The sequence below is a fragment of the Aquila chrysaetos genome, chromosome 5, assembly GCF_900496995.4.
Source record: "Aquila chrysaetos chrysaetos chromosome 5, bAquChr1.4, whole genome shotgun sequence".
Classification (NCBI taxonomy): Eukaryota; Metazoa; Chordata; class Aves; order Accipitriformes; family Accipitridae; genus Aquila; species Aquila chrysaetos.
The window spans coordinates 24,557,930-24,576,903 of NC_044008.1; the positions used below are offsets into that span (position 1 = coordinate 24,557,930).

Consider the following 18,974-nt stretch of genomic DNA (forward strand, 5'->3'; position numbering starts at 1 on the left):
GCTTATATTGTGGGAGGGCTTGACAGTTAATAAGAAAGCTGCAGGAAGGGAAGTAGTATTTTCTAGATGTCAAGTTTTACATGGCTTTTTTTCCAGGCATGCTGGGTAGGATGTTTCTTGTGGACAGAGATGTGTACAATGACACATTTGTATCTCGACATCAAAGCGCAGGTTCAGTACCTAAGATCTCACCACAGTCAGTGAAACCTAGACAGCTATTCAGCTGACCAGATGTAACGTCTTCTTTAGGATGACAGAATTATGCTCTAGGCTTGATGGTACTGACTAGAGCTCCTCTAACAGTTATTGAAGGAGCTTAACACTCACTGCAGACATATAGCTGTTTACATTCAGGCATCTTAATTTGCTAGCTGAATCCAACACTACAAATACTTGGACTCAGAAATATATCTTTCTGGTTGGAAGTATTCAGAAAATACCAGCCATAAAACCTAGCCTGAACAAACAGGGGAGGAAATTCTGAACACAGAAAAACATTTGGGCAGAGTAACGTAGCACCAGCAACGTCCAACATCACATTGTACACAGACAAGTCCACATATACGGAGATGTGACTAATAAGCTCATGCATACACAGCAAGCACAGTCACAGCATTCATAGCCCACTCAATGTGTAATGACAGGGAGTAACTGGAAAGCATGGGATTCATTTCCCTCAACTTCAGCTACCTAAAACGTAGGCATCTAATCCAAGTGCCTAAAATCTCTCTGTGGGTGCTAAAGAGCTCAGAGGGCACCCACAGCAGGAAACGATTCCATCTGCCTTACCCACCTTGCCTTCCAGGTGAACTATTCTTGCAAAGCTCTGCACTGCTCTCCACTGCATGTAGACAACTGGCTCAGGCTGGCTTCCTCCTTTTCACCTCACTAAGCTTTGGGGAGACAAATCCTAAATAGTCACCTATTCTAGACTGGAATCTTCAGCCAGTAATTTTCAGCTGCCCTGTCTAATAAACAGGAAGAATAAAAAGAGCTGAATCAAATAACCTTAAATTTTTTTAATAAATTGCCCTGTGGATAACAAAACTACAGAGCCTTACTTGTAGTACCAGCCACGTAACCTATTATGGAAGTTAGAATACCTTACTACCTTAGAATACTTACTACCTATCTATTATTCTATATTTCGGAAATGCCTTTACAGTTGCTCTTAAAGCTGGCTACATTTTCTGCCGGCAATACTTCCAGAAGACTACATTCTTCAAAATCAGTCTTGGTCCTTTAAAGAACGCTGTTGTCACTCCTTACTAGTGATAAAGTCCAACTTTTAAACACTTTTTGCAACTAGGCATTTTATCATGTCAGACAGAAAAAATGCTATATGCACACTTCAGTTTATAATTTTTTAATTTAATCATAGCACTTTCACTGAAGAATGGGAAATGTACTTAGTGCACTTAAACTTGCAACACAAAATGGCTGAATATCTTCAATTCCTGACAACAAGTGCAGAGGCATTTTAATGGCAGGGCTTATTTCTCAATGACTAGGGTGTATTTGACATTTCATCACAGACACACGGTACAACGCTGGAAGGATCAACAGGTGGATTTTAAACAGGACACAAACGCGAAGTCTGTTCTCAGAAACTGTTTACTGAACCTCGTGCTCCTTACATCCACGTTGTGTTCAAAGGCAGGAAAGTACCAGGGAACCCAGCTTTAGAGATAAGACTGTAATCCTCTCAATCAAGACATAACACACCTCTAAATAGAAGGAGCCAATCCATCCTAGCCTCAATATTGTGTCCTCCCCGAAGTAGAAAGCCCTGATTCTGCATGACCATGTGCAATCCTTTGTAGTCTCTTTTCACATGACCATGAATCAGTCTCTAGACATCAAAATCCAAGAGATTCTGGTGAAAGTAGGCATATAGAAATTATAAGTTGTAGGCAGAACTTGCACTTCGAAGACTGAGGGCAAGGAGACCAGAGGCAAGGACACTGATAGCTCAAAACAGCTGATCAATAACTACTGTAGTGATTATTAATTTTGCTTGTCCTCGAAGAACATAAAACCATGTAAGCAAAAATTAGTAGTCGCTCAAGAGCACAGAAAAACCAGGAGGATGTGCAACAGTGTGTATGCTGGGAAAAAGTAATCTAATATTGGTACATTAGACAAGAAAAGGACATTCTCCCATGACAGATTTAACCCACAGAGCAGTTCCCTGGCATTCTCCTCGTGTGTCCCCCTTGCCCTCTACCTCTCAGGTCTGAGCAATCCTGACAGATTCCCAGCATCTATCAATGAGGCAATGCTGCTGAGGACAGAACTAACCAGGGACAGCACTTACGGTTCCCAGGTTTCCTAACAGGATGTTGGAATAGAACATGTTTATATAAGCTGCAGATAACTTCAAGCTGGGAGTAGATAAAAAAAGAAAAATTCAGAATCCTAAAGTATCCAGACCAACTAGAGGGATGGTCTGAAATAAGGCAGCTGAAATTTAACACGTGGAAGTTCAGAATGCTACATTTGGATAGAGGGAACCAAATGCACTAGCACAAAATGTATAATAACGAGGTAGAGGTGCAGGACAAAAAGCCTGAGCAGTTCACAAACTAAATATGTGTTTCAACAGTGCTGCAGATCTTAAATCAGCATGTACTAGAAGAAGCATCTTATGTACAGTTTTGGAGGTACTGCCCTGTCCTCCGTGTCAGGGAGGCTCCTATATTAGTTTTGAGCATCAGTCTATAGAACAGACACAGACAAATTTGAAAAAGTCCAGAAGAGAAAAGAAAGGGTGAGAAAAGATTTTGAAAATATGACCTATAAAGAGGGGAGGGGGGGAACAAAACCATAATGTTTCCCAGGAAATGGCTGCCAGGTATAGAAGAAAAAAGCAGCTCAATTTGTGATGACAGCAACTCATGTCAGATATTAGGAAAAAAGCTTTCTAACACTTAGAGTGAAAGAACATTGTACAAAACAAGGGATATTGTAGAACCTTCATGGAAGAACAAATTTTAAGAAACCATTACCTAAGATATTTGGGTAAATATCTGATTCACCTCAGAGCACAAGTTTGGTTTAGATGATTCCTTGAGATCAATTCTTGGTCCTCTTTTTTAGGAGTCCTAACAGTTACTCTGAATGACTGGTGAGATATTCAATACTGCCTGTTCTGACTCAGGACACTGGCTTCTGGCCCCATGTTTTTAACCCGACCACTGAAAAGGTTCCTATCTAATGCATGATCCTGTGTCACACTCTGCAGCACACAACTCCCAGCACAGACACAGTCTCCAAGGCTTCTCTTCCCAAACTATCAGATAGAAGAGTGCTTTCATACTCTTCCTTCTTAGTTGATAATTGAGTAATTCTGAATATGCTCCATACTTATTCTCTGAGCCACTCCCTAACCCTCATTTAACTCCTTTTCACAGAATCACAGAACCACTGAGGCTAGCAGGGGCCTTTAGAGATTGTATAGTCTAACTCACCCTGGTCAAAGCAGCGTCACCTAGAGCAGACTGCTCCAAGGATGAAGACTCCAGAACCTGCCTGGTCAACCTGTTCCAATGTTCAATCACCCTCACAGTAAAAATGCTTTTTCTCATGGTTTAAATGGAATTTCTCATATTCCAGTTTGTGCCTATTGCCACTTGTCCTGTCACTGGGCACTGAGAAAAGTCTGGCTACATCTTCTGGCTACACTGATGAGATCCCCCTAAGCCTTCTCTTCTCTAGGCTAGATAGTCTCAGATATCTCAGCATCTCCTCATATGAGAGATGCTCCAGTCCCTTAATCATCTTCACGGCCCTTCGCTGGACTCTCTCCAGTAGATCCACATGCCTCTTGTACTGGGGAGCCCCGAACTGGACACAGTACCCCAGGTATGGCCTTACCAGTCCTGAGAAAAAGGGAGGGATCACCTCCCTTGACCTGCTGGCAAAGCTCTTTCCTAATGCAGCCTAGGATGCCGTTGGTCTCTCTGTTGCAAAGGTACACTGCTCGCCAACAGTCAACTTGGTGCCCACCAGGACCCCCAGGCCCCTTTCTGCAAAGCTGCTTGCCAGCCAGTCAGCCTGTAGTGGTGCCTGGGGTTGATCCTTCCCAGATACAGGACTCTGCACTTCCCTGTGTTGAACTTCATGAGGTTCCTGTCAGCCCATTTCTCCAGCCTGTCGAGGTCCCTCTGGGTGGCAGCACAACCCTCTGATATCAGCCACTCTTCCCAGTTTTGTATTATCAGCAAACTTGTTGAGGGTGCACCGTCTCATCATTCAGGTCACTAATGAAGATGCTAAACAATCCCTGGGGTATATCACTAGTAACTGGACTTTCTGCTGTGGATCACAGCCCTTTAGAATCCAGCAGTACAGCTTTTCCTTACACACAACTATCATAAATCACCGGGACATCCCACAAAAATTCTTTATAGAAATAACCACTTTGGCTTGAAATCAGCCCAGATAATGGCACAGGCTTTTCAGAGTAACCCAAGCCATGTGGAACAGCCAGTACTTGCTGAAACACTGCTGGAGCTATACATGTAGTACACACAGAGGCTCGTATTACTGCATGACACGTGAGATGATGACATGACAGGTAAGATGTTTTTTAATTGCTGCTGAATAGCACAATGAAGCATTACAAAGCAGCAGGATTCTGTTTCTACGAGGATGTTTGGAGACTTGGAAACTCTACTGTCCGGGGCGGGGGAGAGGAGTGCTGCAACGAAGGAAGCTGGAAGAGGAAGGCACAGAGCCGGGATCCTCCTCCTCCTCCTCCCTCTCTGCCACATCAGAGCAAACAGCAAGTAGCAAGAAGCTTGGCTTCGCCCTCCAGCAGACTGGCCTGCGCTGGCCCGGGCTGCAGCTCCCGTGGAAGGACGCTGGCCTCTAGTGGTGACAGCTGGGGTGACCGCAGCCCAACCTCCGCAGCTCCAGTCCCCCGAGTAGCTGCTCCCTGCTCCCTCCGGACTGCAACATCCAGGGCGGGTGGTGCAATTTTAAGAAAACGAAGTGCAAGAGCAAGGAAAATGAAGCTGCTGCGTCGCCTGTGCGCATGCATGTCTCGTGTTGCTCTATTTCTTTTTTATACCTGAGACTTCTAAGACCATCACTGCGAGAATCAAAGGTTGATTAGTTGGAGCTTCACAATCATTTAAAATAACTGGTCGCGAAGCATGTCTTCTGAGACTCTCAAAGTTAGGTTTGTTAAAAGAAATTTTTTAGCTACTGTCTAGCTTATTGAACAGTAAATCTCACCAAAGCAAAAAGACTACTAATAGTGAGCTGATTCAAAAATAGAGAAATTCCATCAAAATCAAATCACTCGGCAAACAACAAAACTTGCTTGGAATTAAAAGCCCAAATTAATTCATAGATTTTTTTGTCAGAAAAAAAAGTGACAGCCATCAGTTTTGTTATGAACTTCATCAAAACAGTTTTAACAACTAAGTTGTAGTACACTAGGTATTTTGATGCTGGAAATCATCCTGTAATTTAATACCTCAACCACAACCTCAAAATCCATAAAGCCTCCTGGTTAGATTTCAAATACTGCCTGGCAAAATCTTTCCTCTTTGCCTCCTCAGTTTTTGAAAATAACAGGTGACAGGTATTATTAAATCCATTGACAAGCCAAAATTTGACAATTGATGGTTAAAGCTGACAGCTTTACATTTCTGATCGTGCTCAACTTTGATTAAAGAGCATATGAAATTGGCATCTTCTTACAAAATGTTTTGGCTTGCATAAATCAGTGTTCTCCTTTCAGTGTGGTTCAGATAAATACTTATACACATAGGCATGACAGCGACCATACTTTTATACGCTAGGATTAGAGACCAAATATAAGAACAAATCTACTGGCTTCTGGAAATTACTGCGAAAAAGAAAGTAAAGAAGACCATGGGCTCCTTAGTTCTTGTGCTTCTGGAACTGTACTGAATCTAGAGATAGAACTGTAGTAAAGAAATCAGGTGGTGATGCTGCACTAGCATCGTACTTCCTTCTTAGTGGCCTACCCCAAAATATGGCAAAAAACAGATAAAGGATTAGTATCACCTACTTGTTGGTGTTGCAACTTACTTTGCCTAAGGTGATCAGTCTTACACTTCTGCAATGTCATTTTTTCACTTGATGAATTTTTGACCCAGATGGTTTCTCAGCTTCACTCTTATACTAAGTTTAATTGATTCTGTTTTGCAGTATCCCCTGAGACTTTTGAAAAAGGTCAGACGCAAGACCTATCTGCTTACCATGAACATTATTCCTGCCATGTTTGAAGGGCTTCACAGGTTTAGTAAAATAACACTTCATCCAGGAATTTTAATAATAGCTGATAGTTGGATATCATAATATTACTATAAGAAAGGTAACCTGCTTTGTTGGGATAAAAAGGTTAAAGCAAATTTCACTCTGAATCCTTGTTGACCAGGCTGCAAATAGTGCATCAAAGGATTCTAGCAAGAGGCATCCCCCTCACCATTCTTCAGTCATCAACTTCTCAACAAATGATGTCATTCCCCTCACAGCAAAAAAATTTTGGAAACTTTATCTAGCAATTAGACTGTAAAATTTTAACAGCTTACCTAGACAGAGGAAGAGTGACGTACAAGTACTTCATCTTGACAGGTTTTTAAGGAAGTAAGCGTCTATACAAAACAGCCATATTTCCCTACACCTCTTACCTTCACTGTATGCTGTTGTACCAGAGAGACCATGAGAATTGATTAAGATAAATTATTTTCTGTGCAGATTGGCTTCCAAACCAAGTATTGTTTTTCAAACTAATAAACATACTGTTAGCATTATCCCCTTATTCTTAACAACTCTGTTATAACAACAATATATAACATAACTTTTGAGATGAAAGTGTAAAACAAGGCACAGTTCCACAGAAACTCACGCACCTCCTCCCTGCATGAGCTTGATCTTGCAATATCATTTGTGCAGACAACTATTTCCTTCACCTACTTGAACTATCCTGGCTCAAAAAATACTTTATTATGAAGACTTTGTCTACTTGCAAATTACTTTTCTTTTCCTAGTTGAATGAACCATCAACAGCTTTCTCATTTTCCTCCACATCCGACAATTCTGTAGCAGCATCAGTATAGCACTCCAACTATCTTTATGCTTTCTCTATATAAACTCTAAATCATGGCCTTATTGTTTCTACGCAAAAGACAGAAAACAAGGGAACTGAAAGGAAATTCCTATTTCTGTGGATTATTTATGAACTATGGTTGAATGCGGTAAGTTTTTTATTGACTGTGGCGTCTATGGACTTCTTTCATCAGTGGTAAACGAAGGCAGATGCAATGAAAAGTGTATGAAACTGACGTTTAGGAGTAATTAAAATAGAATCCTCTCCTAGGTGAATTTGGAAGCATTGCTAAAGCTCAAGTGGAAGGTACTGCATCAGTACAAATGTGGTCTTCTGAAAGAGAAGGGAAGGCTCAGGCTGGAGGACAAAGAACACCTGCATGCCTGAAAGAATAGTAAGAAAAAAATACCTCTTTGAATGAGTGAAAACTTAAGACAGTTTGACTACTTAAACTGAAACAAACAGTTTTTGCTTGCAAGTCTGCACTTGCTGCTTCGTATCACAATGCTAATCACAATTTTATCACTGGTCCTCTTCTCTTACACACCTGCCATTGACGTGTAAGAGGTCAAGAAAGCATGGGATGGCCTTCCGACCCATTTGCACTTGTAAGGCAGTACCCCGATGTTCTTGTTGCAAATACACTATTTAATTTGCTGTCATAGCTACTGTACATGTTAATTTGTGTATAATGAACAGAATCTTGGGGGAGAAAATCTATACAATTAGTACATCAATCAGAGTGTTCTGATATCAATGCCCATTGACTTCTCCATAAATTCTCTTTCATAATTAATATGAATCATGAATTAATTATAAGGACTAGAAAACTTAACACCATCCAAAGTCTGTAAATCCTAACAATATAGCATTAAACAATTATTTTTTTTTTAAATATTGTCACTGATCCATCTGAATCCACAAGCAGTCTATCTGTGCGTACTGAACACATAATTCTGGCAGCCCTCTAGCAACAGGCAGTGTTAGCTGTGCTTAAAAGTTTGCAGCTACCAGAGTGGAAGGATGAAGGAAAATTTCATTTTTCTCACCAAATGGAGAGACTGCTTTTTTCCTGTCCAGATTCTGCACTCTAAATATGGTGGTTTGCAGCTATCTAAGTCAATCTGTCCAGGCTGCCCCCAAAATGCATCATTTTGCCTGTGTCTGTGTCCTGCTTTCCCACACTGTGGGGGCACCAGCAATCACACAGCTGTTTCTGGAGCACACTACTTAGGTAATTTGACTAGGGAGAAACTAGCATGGGGGCAGGTTTGGTTTGGTTGGTTGCTGGGTTTTTTTAGAGGTTGCTTTCATCTAGATCAGTTGGCGGATCTGACTACTGCTTTGCCATGTGATCACTGGTGCTGATGGAAAAGGGGTGCAAGGGTGCAGGGCCATGCTTAAAGTAGAATATAAAACTCACACCATGATCCACTTAAGCTGACTGCAAAAGCTGAACTTTAATCTCTGCCACCCTCACTAGGCTGGCCTGATTCCCTTTTAGGTTTCCCAGAAGGTAACTCTAGTTTGTCCGCAGCATGAGAAACATCATACTGAGGGTTAGAAGTGCTACCACAGGCAGAAAAGTGGGTGTATTAAAAGGTTATTTTGTGACTTTTTTTTTTTTTTAAGAGGGGCTCATTTTATTTCCCTTTACAGGAAAGATTCTGTTTGCAAAGCAGAATTTGGACCCCAAAGGAAATAATATTCAGAAGTTCTGATTTTGATCAAAAAGGCCCTCTTTTGGGAGAAGATAAACAGGAATGTACCAAGCTACTGTTAGGCTGAAGTATGTTCTTTCTATAGCGGAGTTCAGCTCTTTGCCCAGCAACACATGGATGGTTGCTGAAACACATTCAACAGAGGGACCCAAGACTAGAATTTTTTTTTCTCATTTGCTGACAAACTCACTCCTGGACTAAGAGAGGACATTTGCTGCTTCCTCCTTAAGAGACAGGAGTGGGTATTTTGAGGAATGAGGTGGTTAGGGTTTGGCCTTTGTGTGTATATGCAAATGGCTGAGGCACAAAGAAACCAGGCAGTGGAAGAGGGGAATATGTTTGATGAGGAGAGGCTAACAGGCATGAGGATAGCTGGAGGGAAACTCCATAGCAAGGAAAGAAAGGAAACAGCTCTCTGCCAATCAGTATACCTTCTTGTTATGCAGCATGAATACTGCCCTACCGCAATCAAAGCAGATGTTCCTGTAAATTGTAATTTGCCCTTACCAGCTTTACCTTAAATGTAGTGTATGCACTGCCACAAGCACAGCTGGCCACAGAGAAATGAATCAGCAGAGATGAGGAAGAGCTTGGATGATCTTGTATATACTGACAACAGAGGTGAAGAAGGGCCAAGACCAGAAATGAAACCTCATCATCGATGAAATTCTATGTTTTTTCACCAGTTTCAAACATAGCATTCATAAGAACTAACAGAAAGCATCATGAAATAACAGCCTCCATTTCAAGAAAAAGCTGCATAACTGTTACTCAGCAGAACATGCACCTTGTGCACTACTTCTGTCTCCTGAAAGACCAAGTTACCTTTTACTCTTTCTGATTCATAGGTCTCCAAAATAAACTGAGCATAGAGGGTTGACTGCAAGAATTAATGCGGAGAGGCTTTTGATTCTGGTCACCTACATTTTCCTCAGATAAAGTCCAACTGATACAGGCTTACTCATATTGCCATATAAATTCCTCTGTGTTTTCAGAGAGCTGCCTGCTGTGTAAAGTAATGCTAGCCTTGACTTTTTACTTCGAAGAAGAGTTTGCACACGTGGCACTGAGTACTGTAGTGCTCATCATGTGACAGTTTGGATTTTTTAAACTCACACACACCCCATCTACACCAAAAATAAAGTTTAGGCTTCTATCAATCATCTACCTTTCAGGAAATGTGTGAATTAAAACCGCTTATATGAGGCTACTTTGTCTTCTTGCTCACCTACTCTGCGCTAAGAGTGAGGTCAGATTCTCTCCTGGAGCAGGGTCTAATCATGTACTCATAATGATCATGCACAAGTCACAAAGTTGAGGTTACCAAGGCAATAATGATCCTCCACTTTACTTTTACCCCATTTTACATTTTACTCCATTTTCCTTTTAAGTCTTTTACAGTCTTTACTGTGGACCTAGTTTTAAGATACTCGCCATGATTTATTTTTGGCAATCTGCCAAAATTTCCTGGGAAATTAAAATCAGACCATGGGTAATGTTAAGAGTTTTTATTTCAGCCAAACCTGACATGAATTTCAAGAGGGTATATGGAAAGGAGGGCTGGGGTGATGAGAGGAAATAGTTGGGTGACATTAGACTTTCCATTTCAATAGATTTCAAAAGACTGGCTTATTAGGCACTGTAACATGCAAGCAGTTGTAGAGGAACCTCCTGATTATTCTGCAAGCTTGTAACACAGAAGTAGATACACAAGTGAAATGTACAGCAGTCACAGTCACGTGACATTTTGAAAAAGTATAGCAAGATATTAAGATCAGAAACAGACAGCCAGTCACAGTATTTATACCACTATGGTCATTTTAGGTTTAGGGGTTTTCAGTTCAGTTTCAACATCTCCCAACCAACAGAAGTCAATTACCCCTTTTACCACCCTCTACCTGCTCGCAGTTTAGATAGAATGGGTAGACAGTTAACAACTGCTTATATTCACATTACAGGTCATTTGAGAAAATCCTCCCTAGGTTTAGGAGTCACACCAAACCAGAGGAAAAAGAGTATCTTTAGAACTGAGGGAGGAAGGAGAGAAAATGAAGGAAAAGGAGGGAAAAGTCAATGTAAAGGCAAAAACCTGTATTCCCTTCACCTAATTTTAGATAGAAGTTATGAATTTGATCTGGACTCATCAAGCAGGCTCCCTTCACAATCAAACAACAGAGAGGGACTTAATGCTACTGGAGTGATTTATCTCTATTTTGATGTCTATGGCATGAATCACAACCAAAGTGGCATCATCTATATTTCTCTATAGGCCTAAGAGATGGTTCCCCAATTGACTTACATTAGATGTTATATTTCCGTATAGCTAACATTATGTGAGTTAAACTGCACTCTCCGCTGAGATGCGTAAGTTAGGAGTGAAGTTGCTTCAGATTTCACTTACAGCTGGGAGAGGGAAAAAAGCAAGGCACCTCCAGGAGTCAACTCAGCTCCCTTACTATCTCAGAATTTTATGACCTTTTTAACCCGAAAGAGCACAACAAAGCTTCTGCCTGGCGTGGACATAATGAAATCAAACAGATTAACATAACAGAGAAATATACAACTATACGCTTTAAAAAAATTATTATTGAGCCATAAAACCAGATAAATGATCCTATCATCTTAAAAGAAATTTCATACGCTTTCACATTCCAAGTTTAAATCACTTTGTCTATTAGTTACTCACTCTGTATTAATTCAAACATGCACACCTACCTTTATAGTAACATTTCCTTTTGTTATTTTTCTCATATTGAAGCCTACTGTGGGAATCATGTCTTCTGTGAACTGCCCTGACTAGAATAGAAAAAAAAAAAAATTATATTTATTATTAAATAGTTGATACACAGCAGAAAAGTTTCTCGTTTGCAATCTAAAATTTTTATTTTACAACACTGTAAAATATCACATTAATTTTCTGCAAGAGCACTGGCCAGCACTTCAATTAATGCATTGTCATGCCAAGGAAGACTGTTCATTTCAGCCCCTTTAAACGATCTTTTATTCTCCTCAGTGACAAAGGTCACCCCAGAAACCACGAGACTTCAGATAATTCTTCATCTGATTCTTCAGCAAACCAGAAAGCAGCACGGTCAAAATGTAGAATCATAGAATGGTTTGGGTTGGAAGGGACCTTTAAAGGTCATGTAGTCCAACCCCCAATACGATAAAATATCATAAAACTGACTATACCAGGATTTTTCCCTGTAGTTTCTCACTACTGTTACCAATGGTTTAACTCCAAATATAATAAATGGTGAAAGAGTACTCATGTACAGAGTACTACGTGCAGACCCTTTCCTTCTGAGCAGGTGACAGCAGAGGAGTCCCACTGCAGAAGCTAAGAGAACGCCATTAAGACAGAAAAATACAAGGTACTAACTCAGCACACCATAAACCCAAAACATAAAACCAAAGTGCTGCCTCCTCCCCCAGTTCAGAGAAATATTTTTACAAGACAAATGCTTGTCATCACCAACAGGAATCTTACACACATCTACCCACTACTACATAAGACAGCTTTTGAGGAGAAAGGTGGAACTCGGATCTAAGTAGATAACTCATTATTCATTCTTCTTCTTCAAAATGTATTATTAATAAGGTATTGTGTCTCCTAGGCATGGTGCATTAAGATATGCAGATGGTCACTCAACAGTTCTGTCTACAAGGAAGCCCAGGCGCTCTCTGTAACACAGACAGTAGTCCTGGTTATCCAGTCATCCAGAAAGGAGAGCAGGACCTCCTGGACTTGCCGTTGCCCTTCCATATCTATCTGCCCATATTCCCTTCACCTACCTCATCATCCCATGTGCCCTGGGGGTTTTTGGGAAGAAAATATGGGTATGTGGACAAGGAAGGAAGCAGGCATGCTCCAACAGGTCCCTCCCATCTGAGAAGTGGACGATCAGAGCTTCAGGGTGCACTGGAGCAGCGACATGCCTCACAGCGCACACATTGCCACCAGCTACACCTAGTGCTATTGCTGGTCTTTGTACGCTTTCTGCAACTTTTCTCTTTGCTGTTCATGGCAGAGTGAGAATACACTACGCCTCCAGTTTGTGTTCACAAACTAAGATTAATTATTTTTAATCTGGAACTTTAAAAGCTGTATAACCTTTGACAGTTACTTGATCCTCTCACAAGATTCTGGGGTTTGGAATGAGATCCTTCAGGCAAGAAACAACTTCCATCCATTACTTGTTCAACCTTACCTATGGGAACCTTCTTGCTAAATTATGTACTATACATCTTCCCCATCTTTTCTTTCTGAAAGTTTCTTTTTTTCCTCCTCTTTCCCTGCTTCAGTCACTTGTCAAGAGCAGTAGGAAAAAACAGTGAAGACAAATGCACCTGCACTCTCATACAGATACACATACCCAGCAGTGACAGAAGTTTTTAATTGGATGGAGTAAGACAAATCCAATCAGTAACCATCTCCTGTAGCAGGTACCTGCCTAATTTGTTAAAATATATAGGACAGTTATTTGTGGAGGACAGACATATGAACACATAAACCCTTAGAATGTAGCATCACTACTCAAGCACAGGAATGCCTGGAAAACCAGCCTCCCGACTCAGGAGGCTATTGTTTAAACAAACTCAAAAAGCCAGGATTCCACTTTTGTCAGCAAATTATACACCATAAGTAATGTGCTAAACTGGAAGACAAAAATAATAAAAAAACCCATCATAACTGCTCTGGTATTGGGGATAGAATGCAAAGAATTAGCATCCCCTTTACTGGTCTTTAGTTTTTTCTTCTAAAAATTTTCCATCTTGGTTGAAAGGAATCAGCTACAAAGAAAGTATTATGTTTACAGTTTCTTTATTTTCCCACACAATGAAGAAAAGAAAGTAATATGTTGAATCTTTTGCCCGCATTAGTCCAAAAGCTCTGATTACTGTGTTTTGTTTCAAGTGCTGTAAGCACCATAAAGTAAAAAATCTGTTCCATTTTGCTTGCTAAGGAAGTTTTACATGACAAATTACCTATTTTTGTGAATATTCAAGATGTGCAAACAAGTTTATTGTCGTATCTCAGTAAAAAAGAGATTACATCCTGACACAGATGAAAATAACTGATGATAAGAAGTTTGTAATGCCCTCTTTAAATGTTGCTGAATATTGAGCTGACAATGAATACTGTCATTACCCCCTACCATACCAACAACCATGGGCCAAATTCTACTCCATTAAATCAGTGCACATCCATAGTAAAAGGCAGTGACGTTATCCAAGGTTCCCACTGGTAACAGAGGACTAAATATGGCTCAAACTCTTCAGGGACGAGACTGTCTCAAAGGGTGTTTATTCAGCGTTAGGATGATAGGATCTCTGAATACTATTGCAAAGTGGAAAAAAGAGTCATTTCCTACCATTTATGACCCACTGCAGTTTGCACTTGAAGTAGCCACTATTTTGTAATGGTTACTTTCATCTTGTCAGACTCTAGCCACATACACACAAACACACACAGAGTTCCCAATCTATTTGCCATCCCCGTATCAACTGTAGTCAAGACTAAGCAATTATCCATTGCCTTATCCTAAATTGTTTACTCCCAAACTCTCCAACCACCCTTCTTTGGTGATTATCGTGGCGCGTCATCTCCAGACTGAAAGATCCAAAAGCTACAAAACCTGCAATCTGTGACACTCCCCAAGTCAGAAAACATGGATGCCTTGTAGAATATTCTTAAGCAATACATTTGCTGGCAAAATCAGACCTGCAGTAACAGCAGTGCTCTGGTATTCAAGATACTAGCACAAGAGAGACAAACATATGATGCCATTCCACTGGTGGCATAGTGTAAGTGAGCAGACAAACAGACGTGCAAAGTCTAATACCACACACTACTGTTACTGAGGTCTCTGAACCGCCGTGTTCTTCTTTGCTCTGTTTATGAAATCAACCCAAGAAGCAATATAATTTGTCATGCCTTTTCCCCCTTCCTCAGCAAAGCCCGCCCTTGGGAGATGAACACTTCCAATGGGCACGAGGAGTGCGGAGGCCCATGTTACCAAGACCGCCTGAGTGCCTAACAAACTAACTAAAATATCAGTTCCAGATATTTTCTGTTTATTGATTGCTGATGTCCCCCAAAACATACTTTCATCATGCACTTTCCCTACCCCATTCCTTTTTCTCCTGCTCTCTCTCCACTTCTTCTCTAACACTAATTCACAATCTCCTATTTTTCCCTTAATCCATAATTGTATGTGAAAGCAAATAACAAATACCATATACTCATGTCATCATTGCCTCAATCTCTTTGACTTTAGGCCACAAACCTCCCAGTCTGGTTTTGATTCGTGATCTAGTAACTCTTCAGGGTAAGGAGTGAAGAACATCAGGAAACCTTTATTCGTGGCAGGTGAAGCTGCAGTACATCTCACAACAGTGATCACCTTGCAGAAAAGGGCATGCAGTAAGCTTCATGATTAGTACTAACCATATTTAACACATGTATTTGTTTCCATCTTCCGATGGAAAGTAAATCTTTGGGATAGACCCAAAGCAGAAGGGCAGAGAGCATTGCAAACAAAGATGAGAAATGTATTTCAGCATGGCGACAAAATGGAAAATGTCACGGTAGGTGTCAGCGTTAAGAGAGGAACGAAGGCTGCAAGGCCATCACCACAGTGGGAAGGGAACACCAAAAACCAGACTTGAATGCTGGGAAAGAGCAATGAAGGAATTGTGGGAGGCATTAATATTGATGCAACTGATGGGAGGGGAGAATTCAGTGGCAGGGGAGTTGTGGCCCTGGAGGATGCACAATATATTCCCAGTTATTTTGGGATGCGCTGGCCGTGAAAAGCCAGCTCTGAATCACGGGCAAGAGTCCGTGCCCAGGAATCTGCTTTGAGATGGGCACGCTTTGCAGTCGGACACAGGAGACATTTTCTCTCTCCCTCTTACAACAATTTCACACCCATCTGAGCCTGCTGTGGAATTCTCGAGGCTGCAAAAGGTGGCAGAGCTGCCTCATGCCCCCGGCCCGCCCGCCGCCCTCCCCTCCCTCCCTCCCTCCGCAGCGCACCGCCGCGCCGTGGGACCTCATGACAGGAGGCGGCTCGGCCGCAGGCCGCCGAGGCAAAGCCCGCACTTGTTGCCGAGGGAAGCGACGCGAAGCGGCCGGCTCGGGGCGGGCGGACCCCTCCAGCCCCGCCGGGCCGCCGCCGCCCGCCCGCCCGCCTCACCGCCCCGCGGCGACCCCCCCCCCCCCGCCCCTCAACGCGGGCCGCCGCCCTGAGCGCCCCCCGCCCCGCGCCTGGCCGGCCGGGCCGCGGCAGCGTACCGCCAGCACGGTGAGCAGCGTGGTCTTGCCCGAGTACTGCAGCCCCACCAGGGTGAGCTCCATCTCCTCCTTCCAGAACAGCGAGCGCAGCCACTCCAGCAGCCGCGCCACCAGCGCCAGCATCCCGGCCAGCGCCCCCGACCTGCGGCAGGCGCCCAGCCCCAGCGGCACCGCCTCGCTGCTGGGCATGGGAGCGCGGGGCGAGGCGAGGCGAGGCGAGGCGAGGCGAGGCGAGGCGAGGCGGCGGCGGGGCTCGGGACGGGGACGGGGCCGGGGGGCGGCGGCGGCGGCGAGGCTGCGCGGGGAGCCGAGCGCCAGGCAGGGCCCTCACGTGATGGCGCCACCGCCCTTCTCCCGCTGCCACTTGCTGCAGACAGGGGAGGGGTTTGGGGTGGCTTGGCCCGGCCGGGGGCGGGGGAGCGGCCGGGGCGCCCTGCGGGGGGCCCGGGCGGGCGGGCGGGAGTCAGGGCCGGGCGCTGACCGGGGCCGGGGGCGGGCGGGGAGGCGTCCGTCGTGTGAGGTGACGGAGCCGCGTCCGCAGCGGGGCGGGGGGCGAGCGGGGCGGCTCCCACACGAAATGGCGGGCGGGGCCGCGCCCGGGGCGGCAGGCGGAGCGGCGTCCCACGAGGCCGAAGGGGCTGAGGCGGTCTGATGGAGGCACCGCAAGCCCCGTGGAGCAGCAGGGTGGCGCCGGGCACCTCGCTACAGGAAAGACATTGAGGTGCTGGAGCGTGTCCAGAGAAGGGCAACGAAGCTGGTGAGGGGCCTGGAGCACAAGTCTTGTGAGGAGCGGCTGAGGGAACTGGGGCTGTTCAGTCTAGAAAAGAGGAGGCTGAGGGGAGACCTTATCGCTCTCTACAACTACCTGAAAGGAGGCTGTAGCGAGGCAAATAACGGTTTCTTCTACCAAGTAACAAGTGATAGGACAAGAGGAAATGGCCTCAGGTTGCACCAGGGGAGGTTTCGGTTGGATATTAGGAAAAATTTCTTTACTGAGAGGGTTGTCAGACATTGGAATAGGCTGCCCAGGGAAGTGGTTGAGTCACCATCCCTGGAGGTATTCACAAAGCGCGTAGACAAGGCACTTCAGGACATGGTTTAGCAGGCATGGTTGATGGTCGGACTCAACGATCTTGCTTGCAGGTCTTTTCCAACCTAAATGATTCTGTGATTTTATGATGGACACGTGGGGCACCGCTGGGATGGTGTGAGGTGAAGAGCCGGTCCCTGGCAGCAGTGTGGCAGGACGGGGTGGCCCGGTGTAGGTCTGCCACCATGGGCTGGCTATGCAGCACCCCGCACCCAACATGGGATGGCCGAGGGCCACGTTTGCAGCGCTGGCTTATGAGAGTTGGTGGACTTAAGTCTCCTGGACAGGCTCGATTTTGTAGGTCCTTCACCACTAGTGATGGCGGTTCTCACGCCCCTAGAACCTCCACTCTTCCCATGAAACACTACTTGAATTGTTCATCATGTAGGGACAGGCTTTCAGATCCAGGGCTTACCGTGGTTTTATTTGGGTTCTTCTCTGACAGTTTTCGGCGAGTCTCCCTTAGCGTGCTTCTTACCTCAACAAGAGATGCTTGTGACGATGGTTTTGTATAGTGGGCAACAACGGGACATGCCACTTCACCAGGAATCTTCTGCCTGCACTGGATAAGCAACATTTAGGGTAGTGTCTTGCCATGCAGCATTAGAGAAAGGCTTGTTTTCCCCGTAAATACAGAGCTAACACTTAACCTGGATCCATCTGCCAGTCTCTGAAGTTGTCTGAAGCTGAAATTATACATGATGCTCTAGAAGGTTACAATGCTGGTGGTATTGGTTGATGAAGGACTTTCATACAGGTATAAACAAGGCACTTCAAAAATGTAATATAGATACTTCTACTATTGAAACATAGCAAATTCATCAAGACATTTTAAAATTTGTTTTTCGGGCTCTTTTTAGAGAGGTAATTCAGCATTTTAGAGAATGCAGTTTGTGACAAACCTCACTGGTTACATCAGCCAGACCACAAAAACTGGAAGCTCTTGCGACTTTGCTGTCAAGAGCTATTGGTTCTGGGCTAGCTGTAAAGGTAAAAAACTATGCTTTTTCATGCCCTGCTTGTAGATATAGTCAAAATGACTCAGTGTAATTCTAAGATTTTTTTACAGATACTCATTTATTTACTCTCATAAATTTAATTGAACATTCCCAGAAGGAAATTGGACACTGGAGCTGGCTGCTACCCAATGGTAGTGTTAGAGAATTATTTTTCATTGCTTCTCTTAATATAAAATCTGGAGGAAAGCAGGCAGATTTAAGTTGCAAGTCCCAAACAAACAAAAAGAGGCTTTTTTTTTTTTTTTTTCCCCAGTAGCATAAGGTGCTGCCCTTGATACAGGTAGTCCCTTTGTCCTAATGCTATTCCCTAGCATTGGTGTTTTGGGTTAGAGTCAGAATTTCGGATGCCACTCTTAAAACTGAGGCAGTGATGGTGTCTTCAGCAGTTTCAGAGCATGGTACACCTCTCAAAGTTTCTTCAAAACTGGTGACATGGTGAAAGAGAGGAACCTGATCAGATCCTGCATTGAGGGAGAGTGTAGCAGAACTCTGCTGGTTTACTTGCCTCTTAGCAGCCGGATGGCTATTCAATACATACCTACATCCTTGCCTCAGCCAGCAGTCACAAAGTTACCAGGCAGTTACCATTTACATTAAAGGTAAGAGACATGGGTGGAAAAGTTGACCTTAAGGAAATGGGTTATTCTGGTTGGATGGGTGAAAGGACCAGGAAATAATTCACAGGCAACACTATTCTTTTATTTTTCTGCTGTGTATCTTGTTATTTTTAAAAACTCATTTCAACCAAAGCATTTAT

The 18,974-nt window shown here is 43.5% G+C and overlaps 1 protein-coding gene across 1 annotated transcript in view; it reads right to left on the reverse strand.

The window, feature by feature from the left end:
* LOC115341422 (ADP-ribosylation factor-like protein 8B) overlaps positions 1-16,559 on the reverse strand; it is a 29,322-nt gene extending 12,763 nt beyond the window's left edge. The window contains exons 1-2 of the mRNA XM_030014386.1: positions 16,109-16,559; positions 11,524-11,604 (exon numbers count right to left, since the gene is read on the reverse strand). Coding sequence (XP_029870246.1) covers positions 11,524-11,604; positions 16,109-16,297 — 270 coding nt within the window. The 5' untranslated portion in view covers positions 16,298-16,559. The remainder of the gene's footprint in view (positions 1-11,523; positions 11,605-16,108) is intronic.
* Between the last annotated feature and the right edge of the window lie 2,415 nt (positions 16,560-18,974).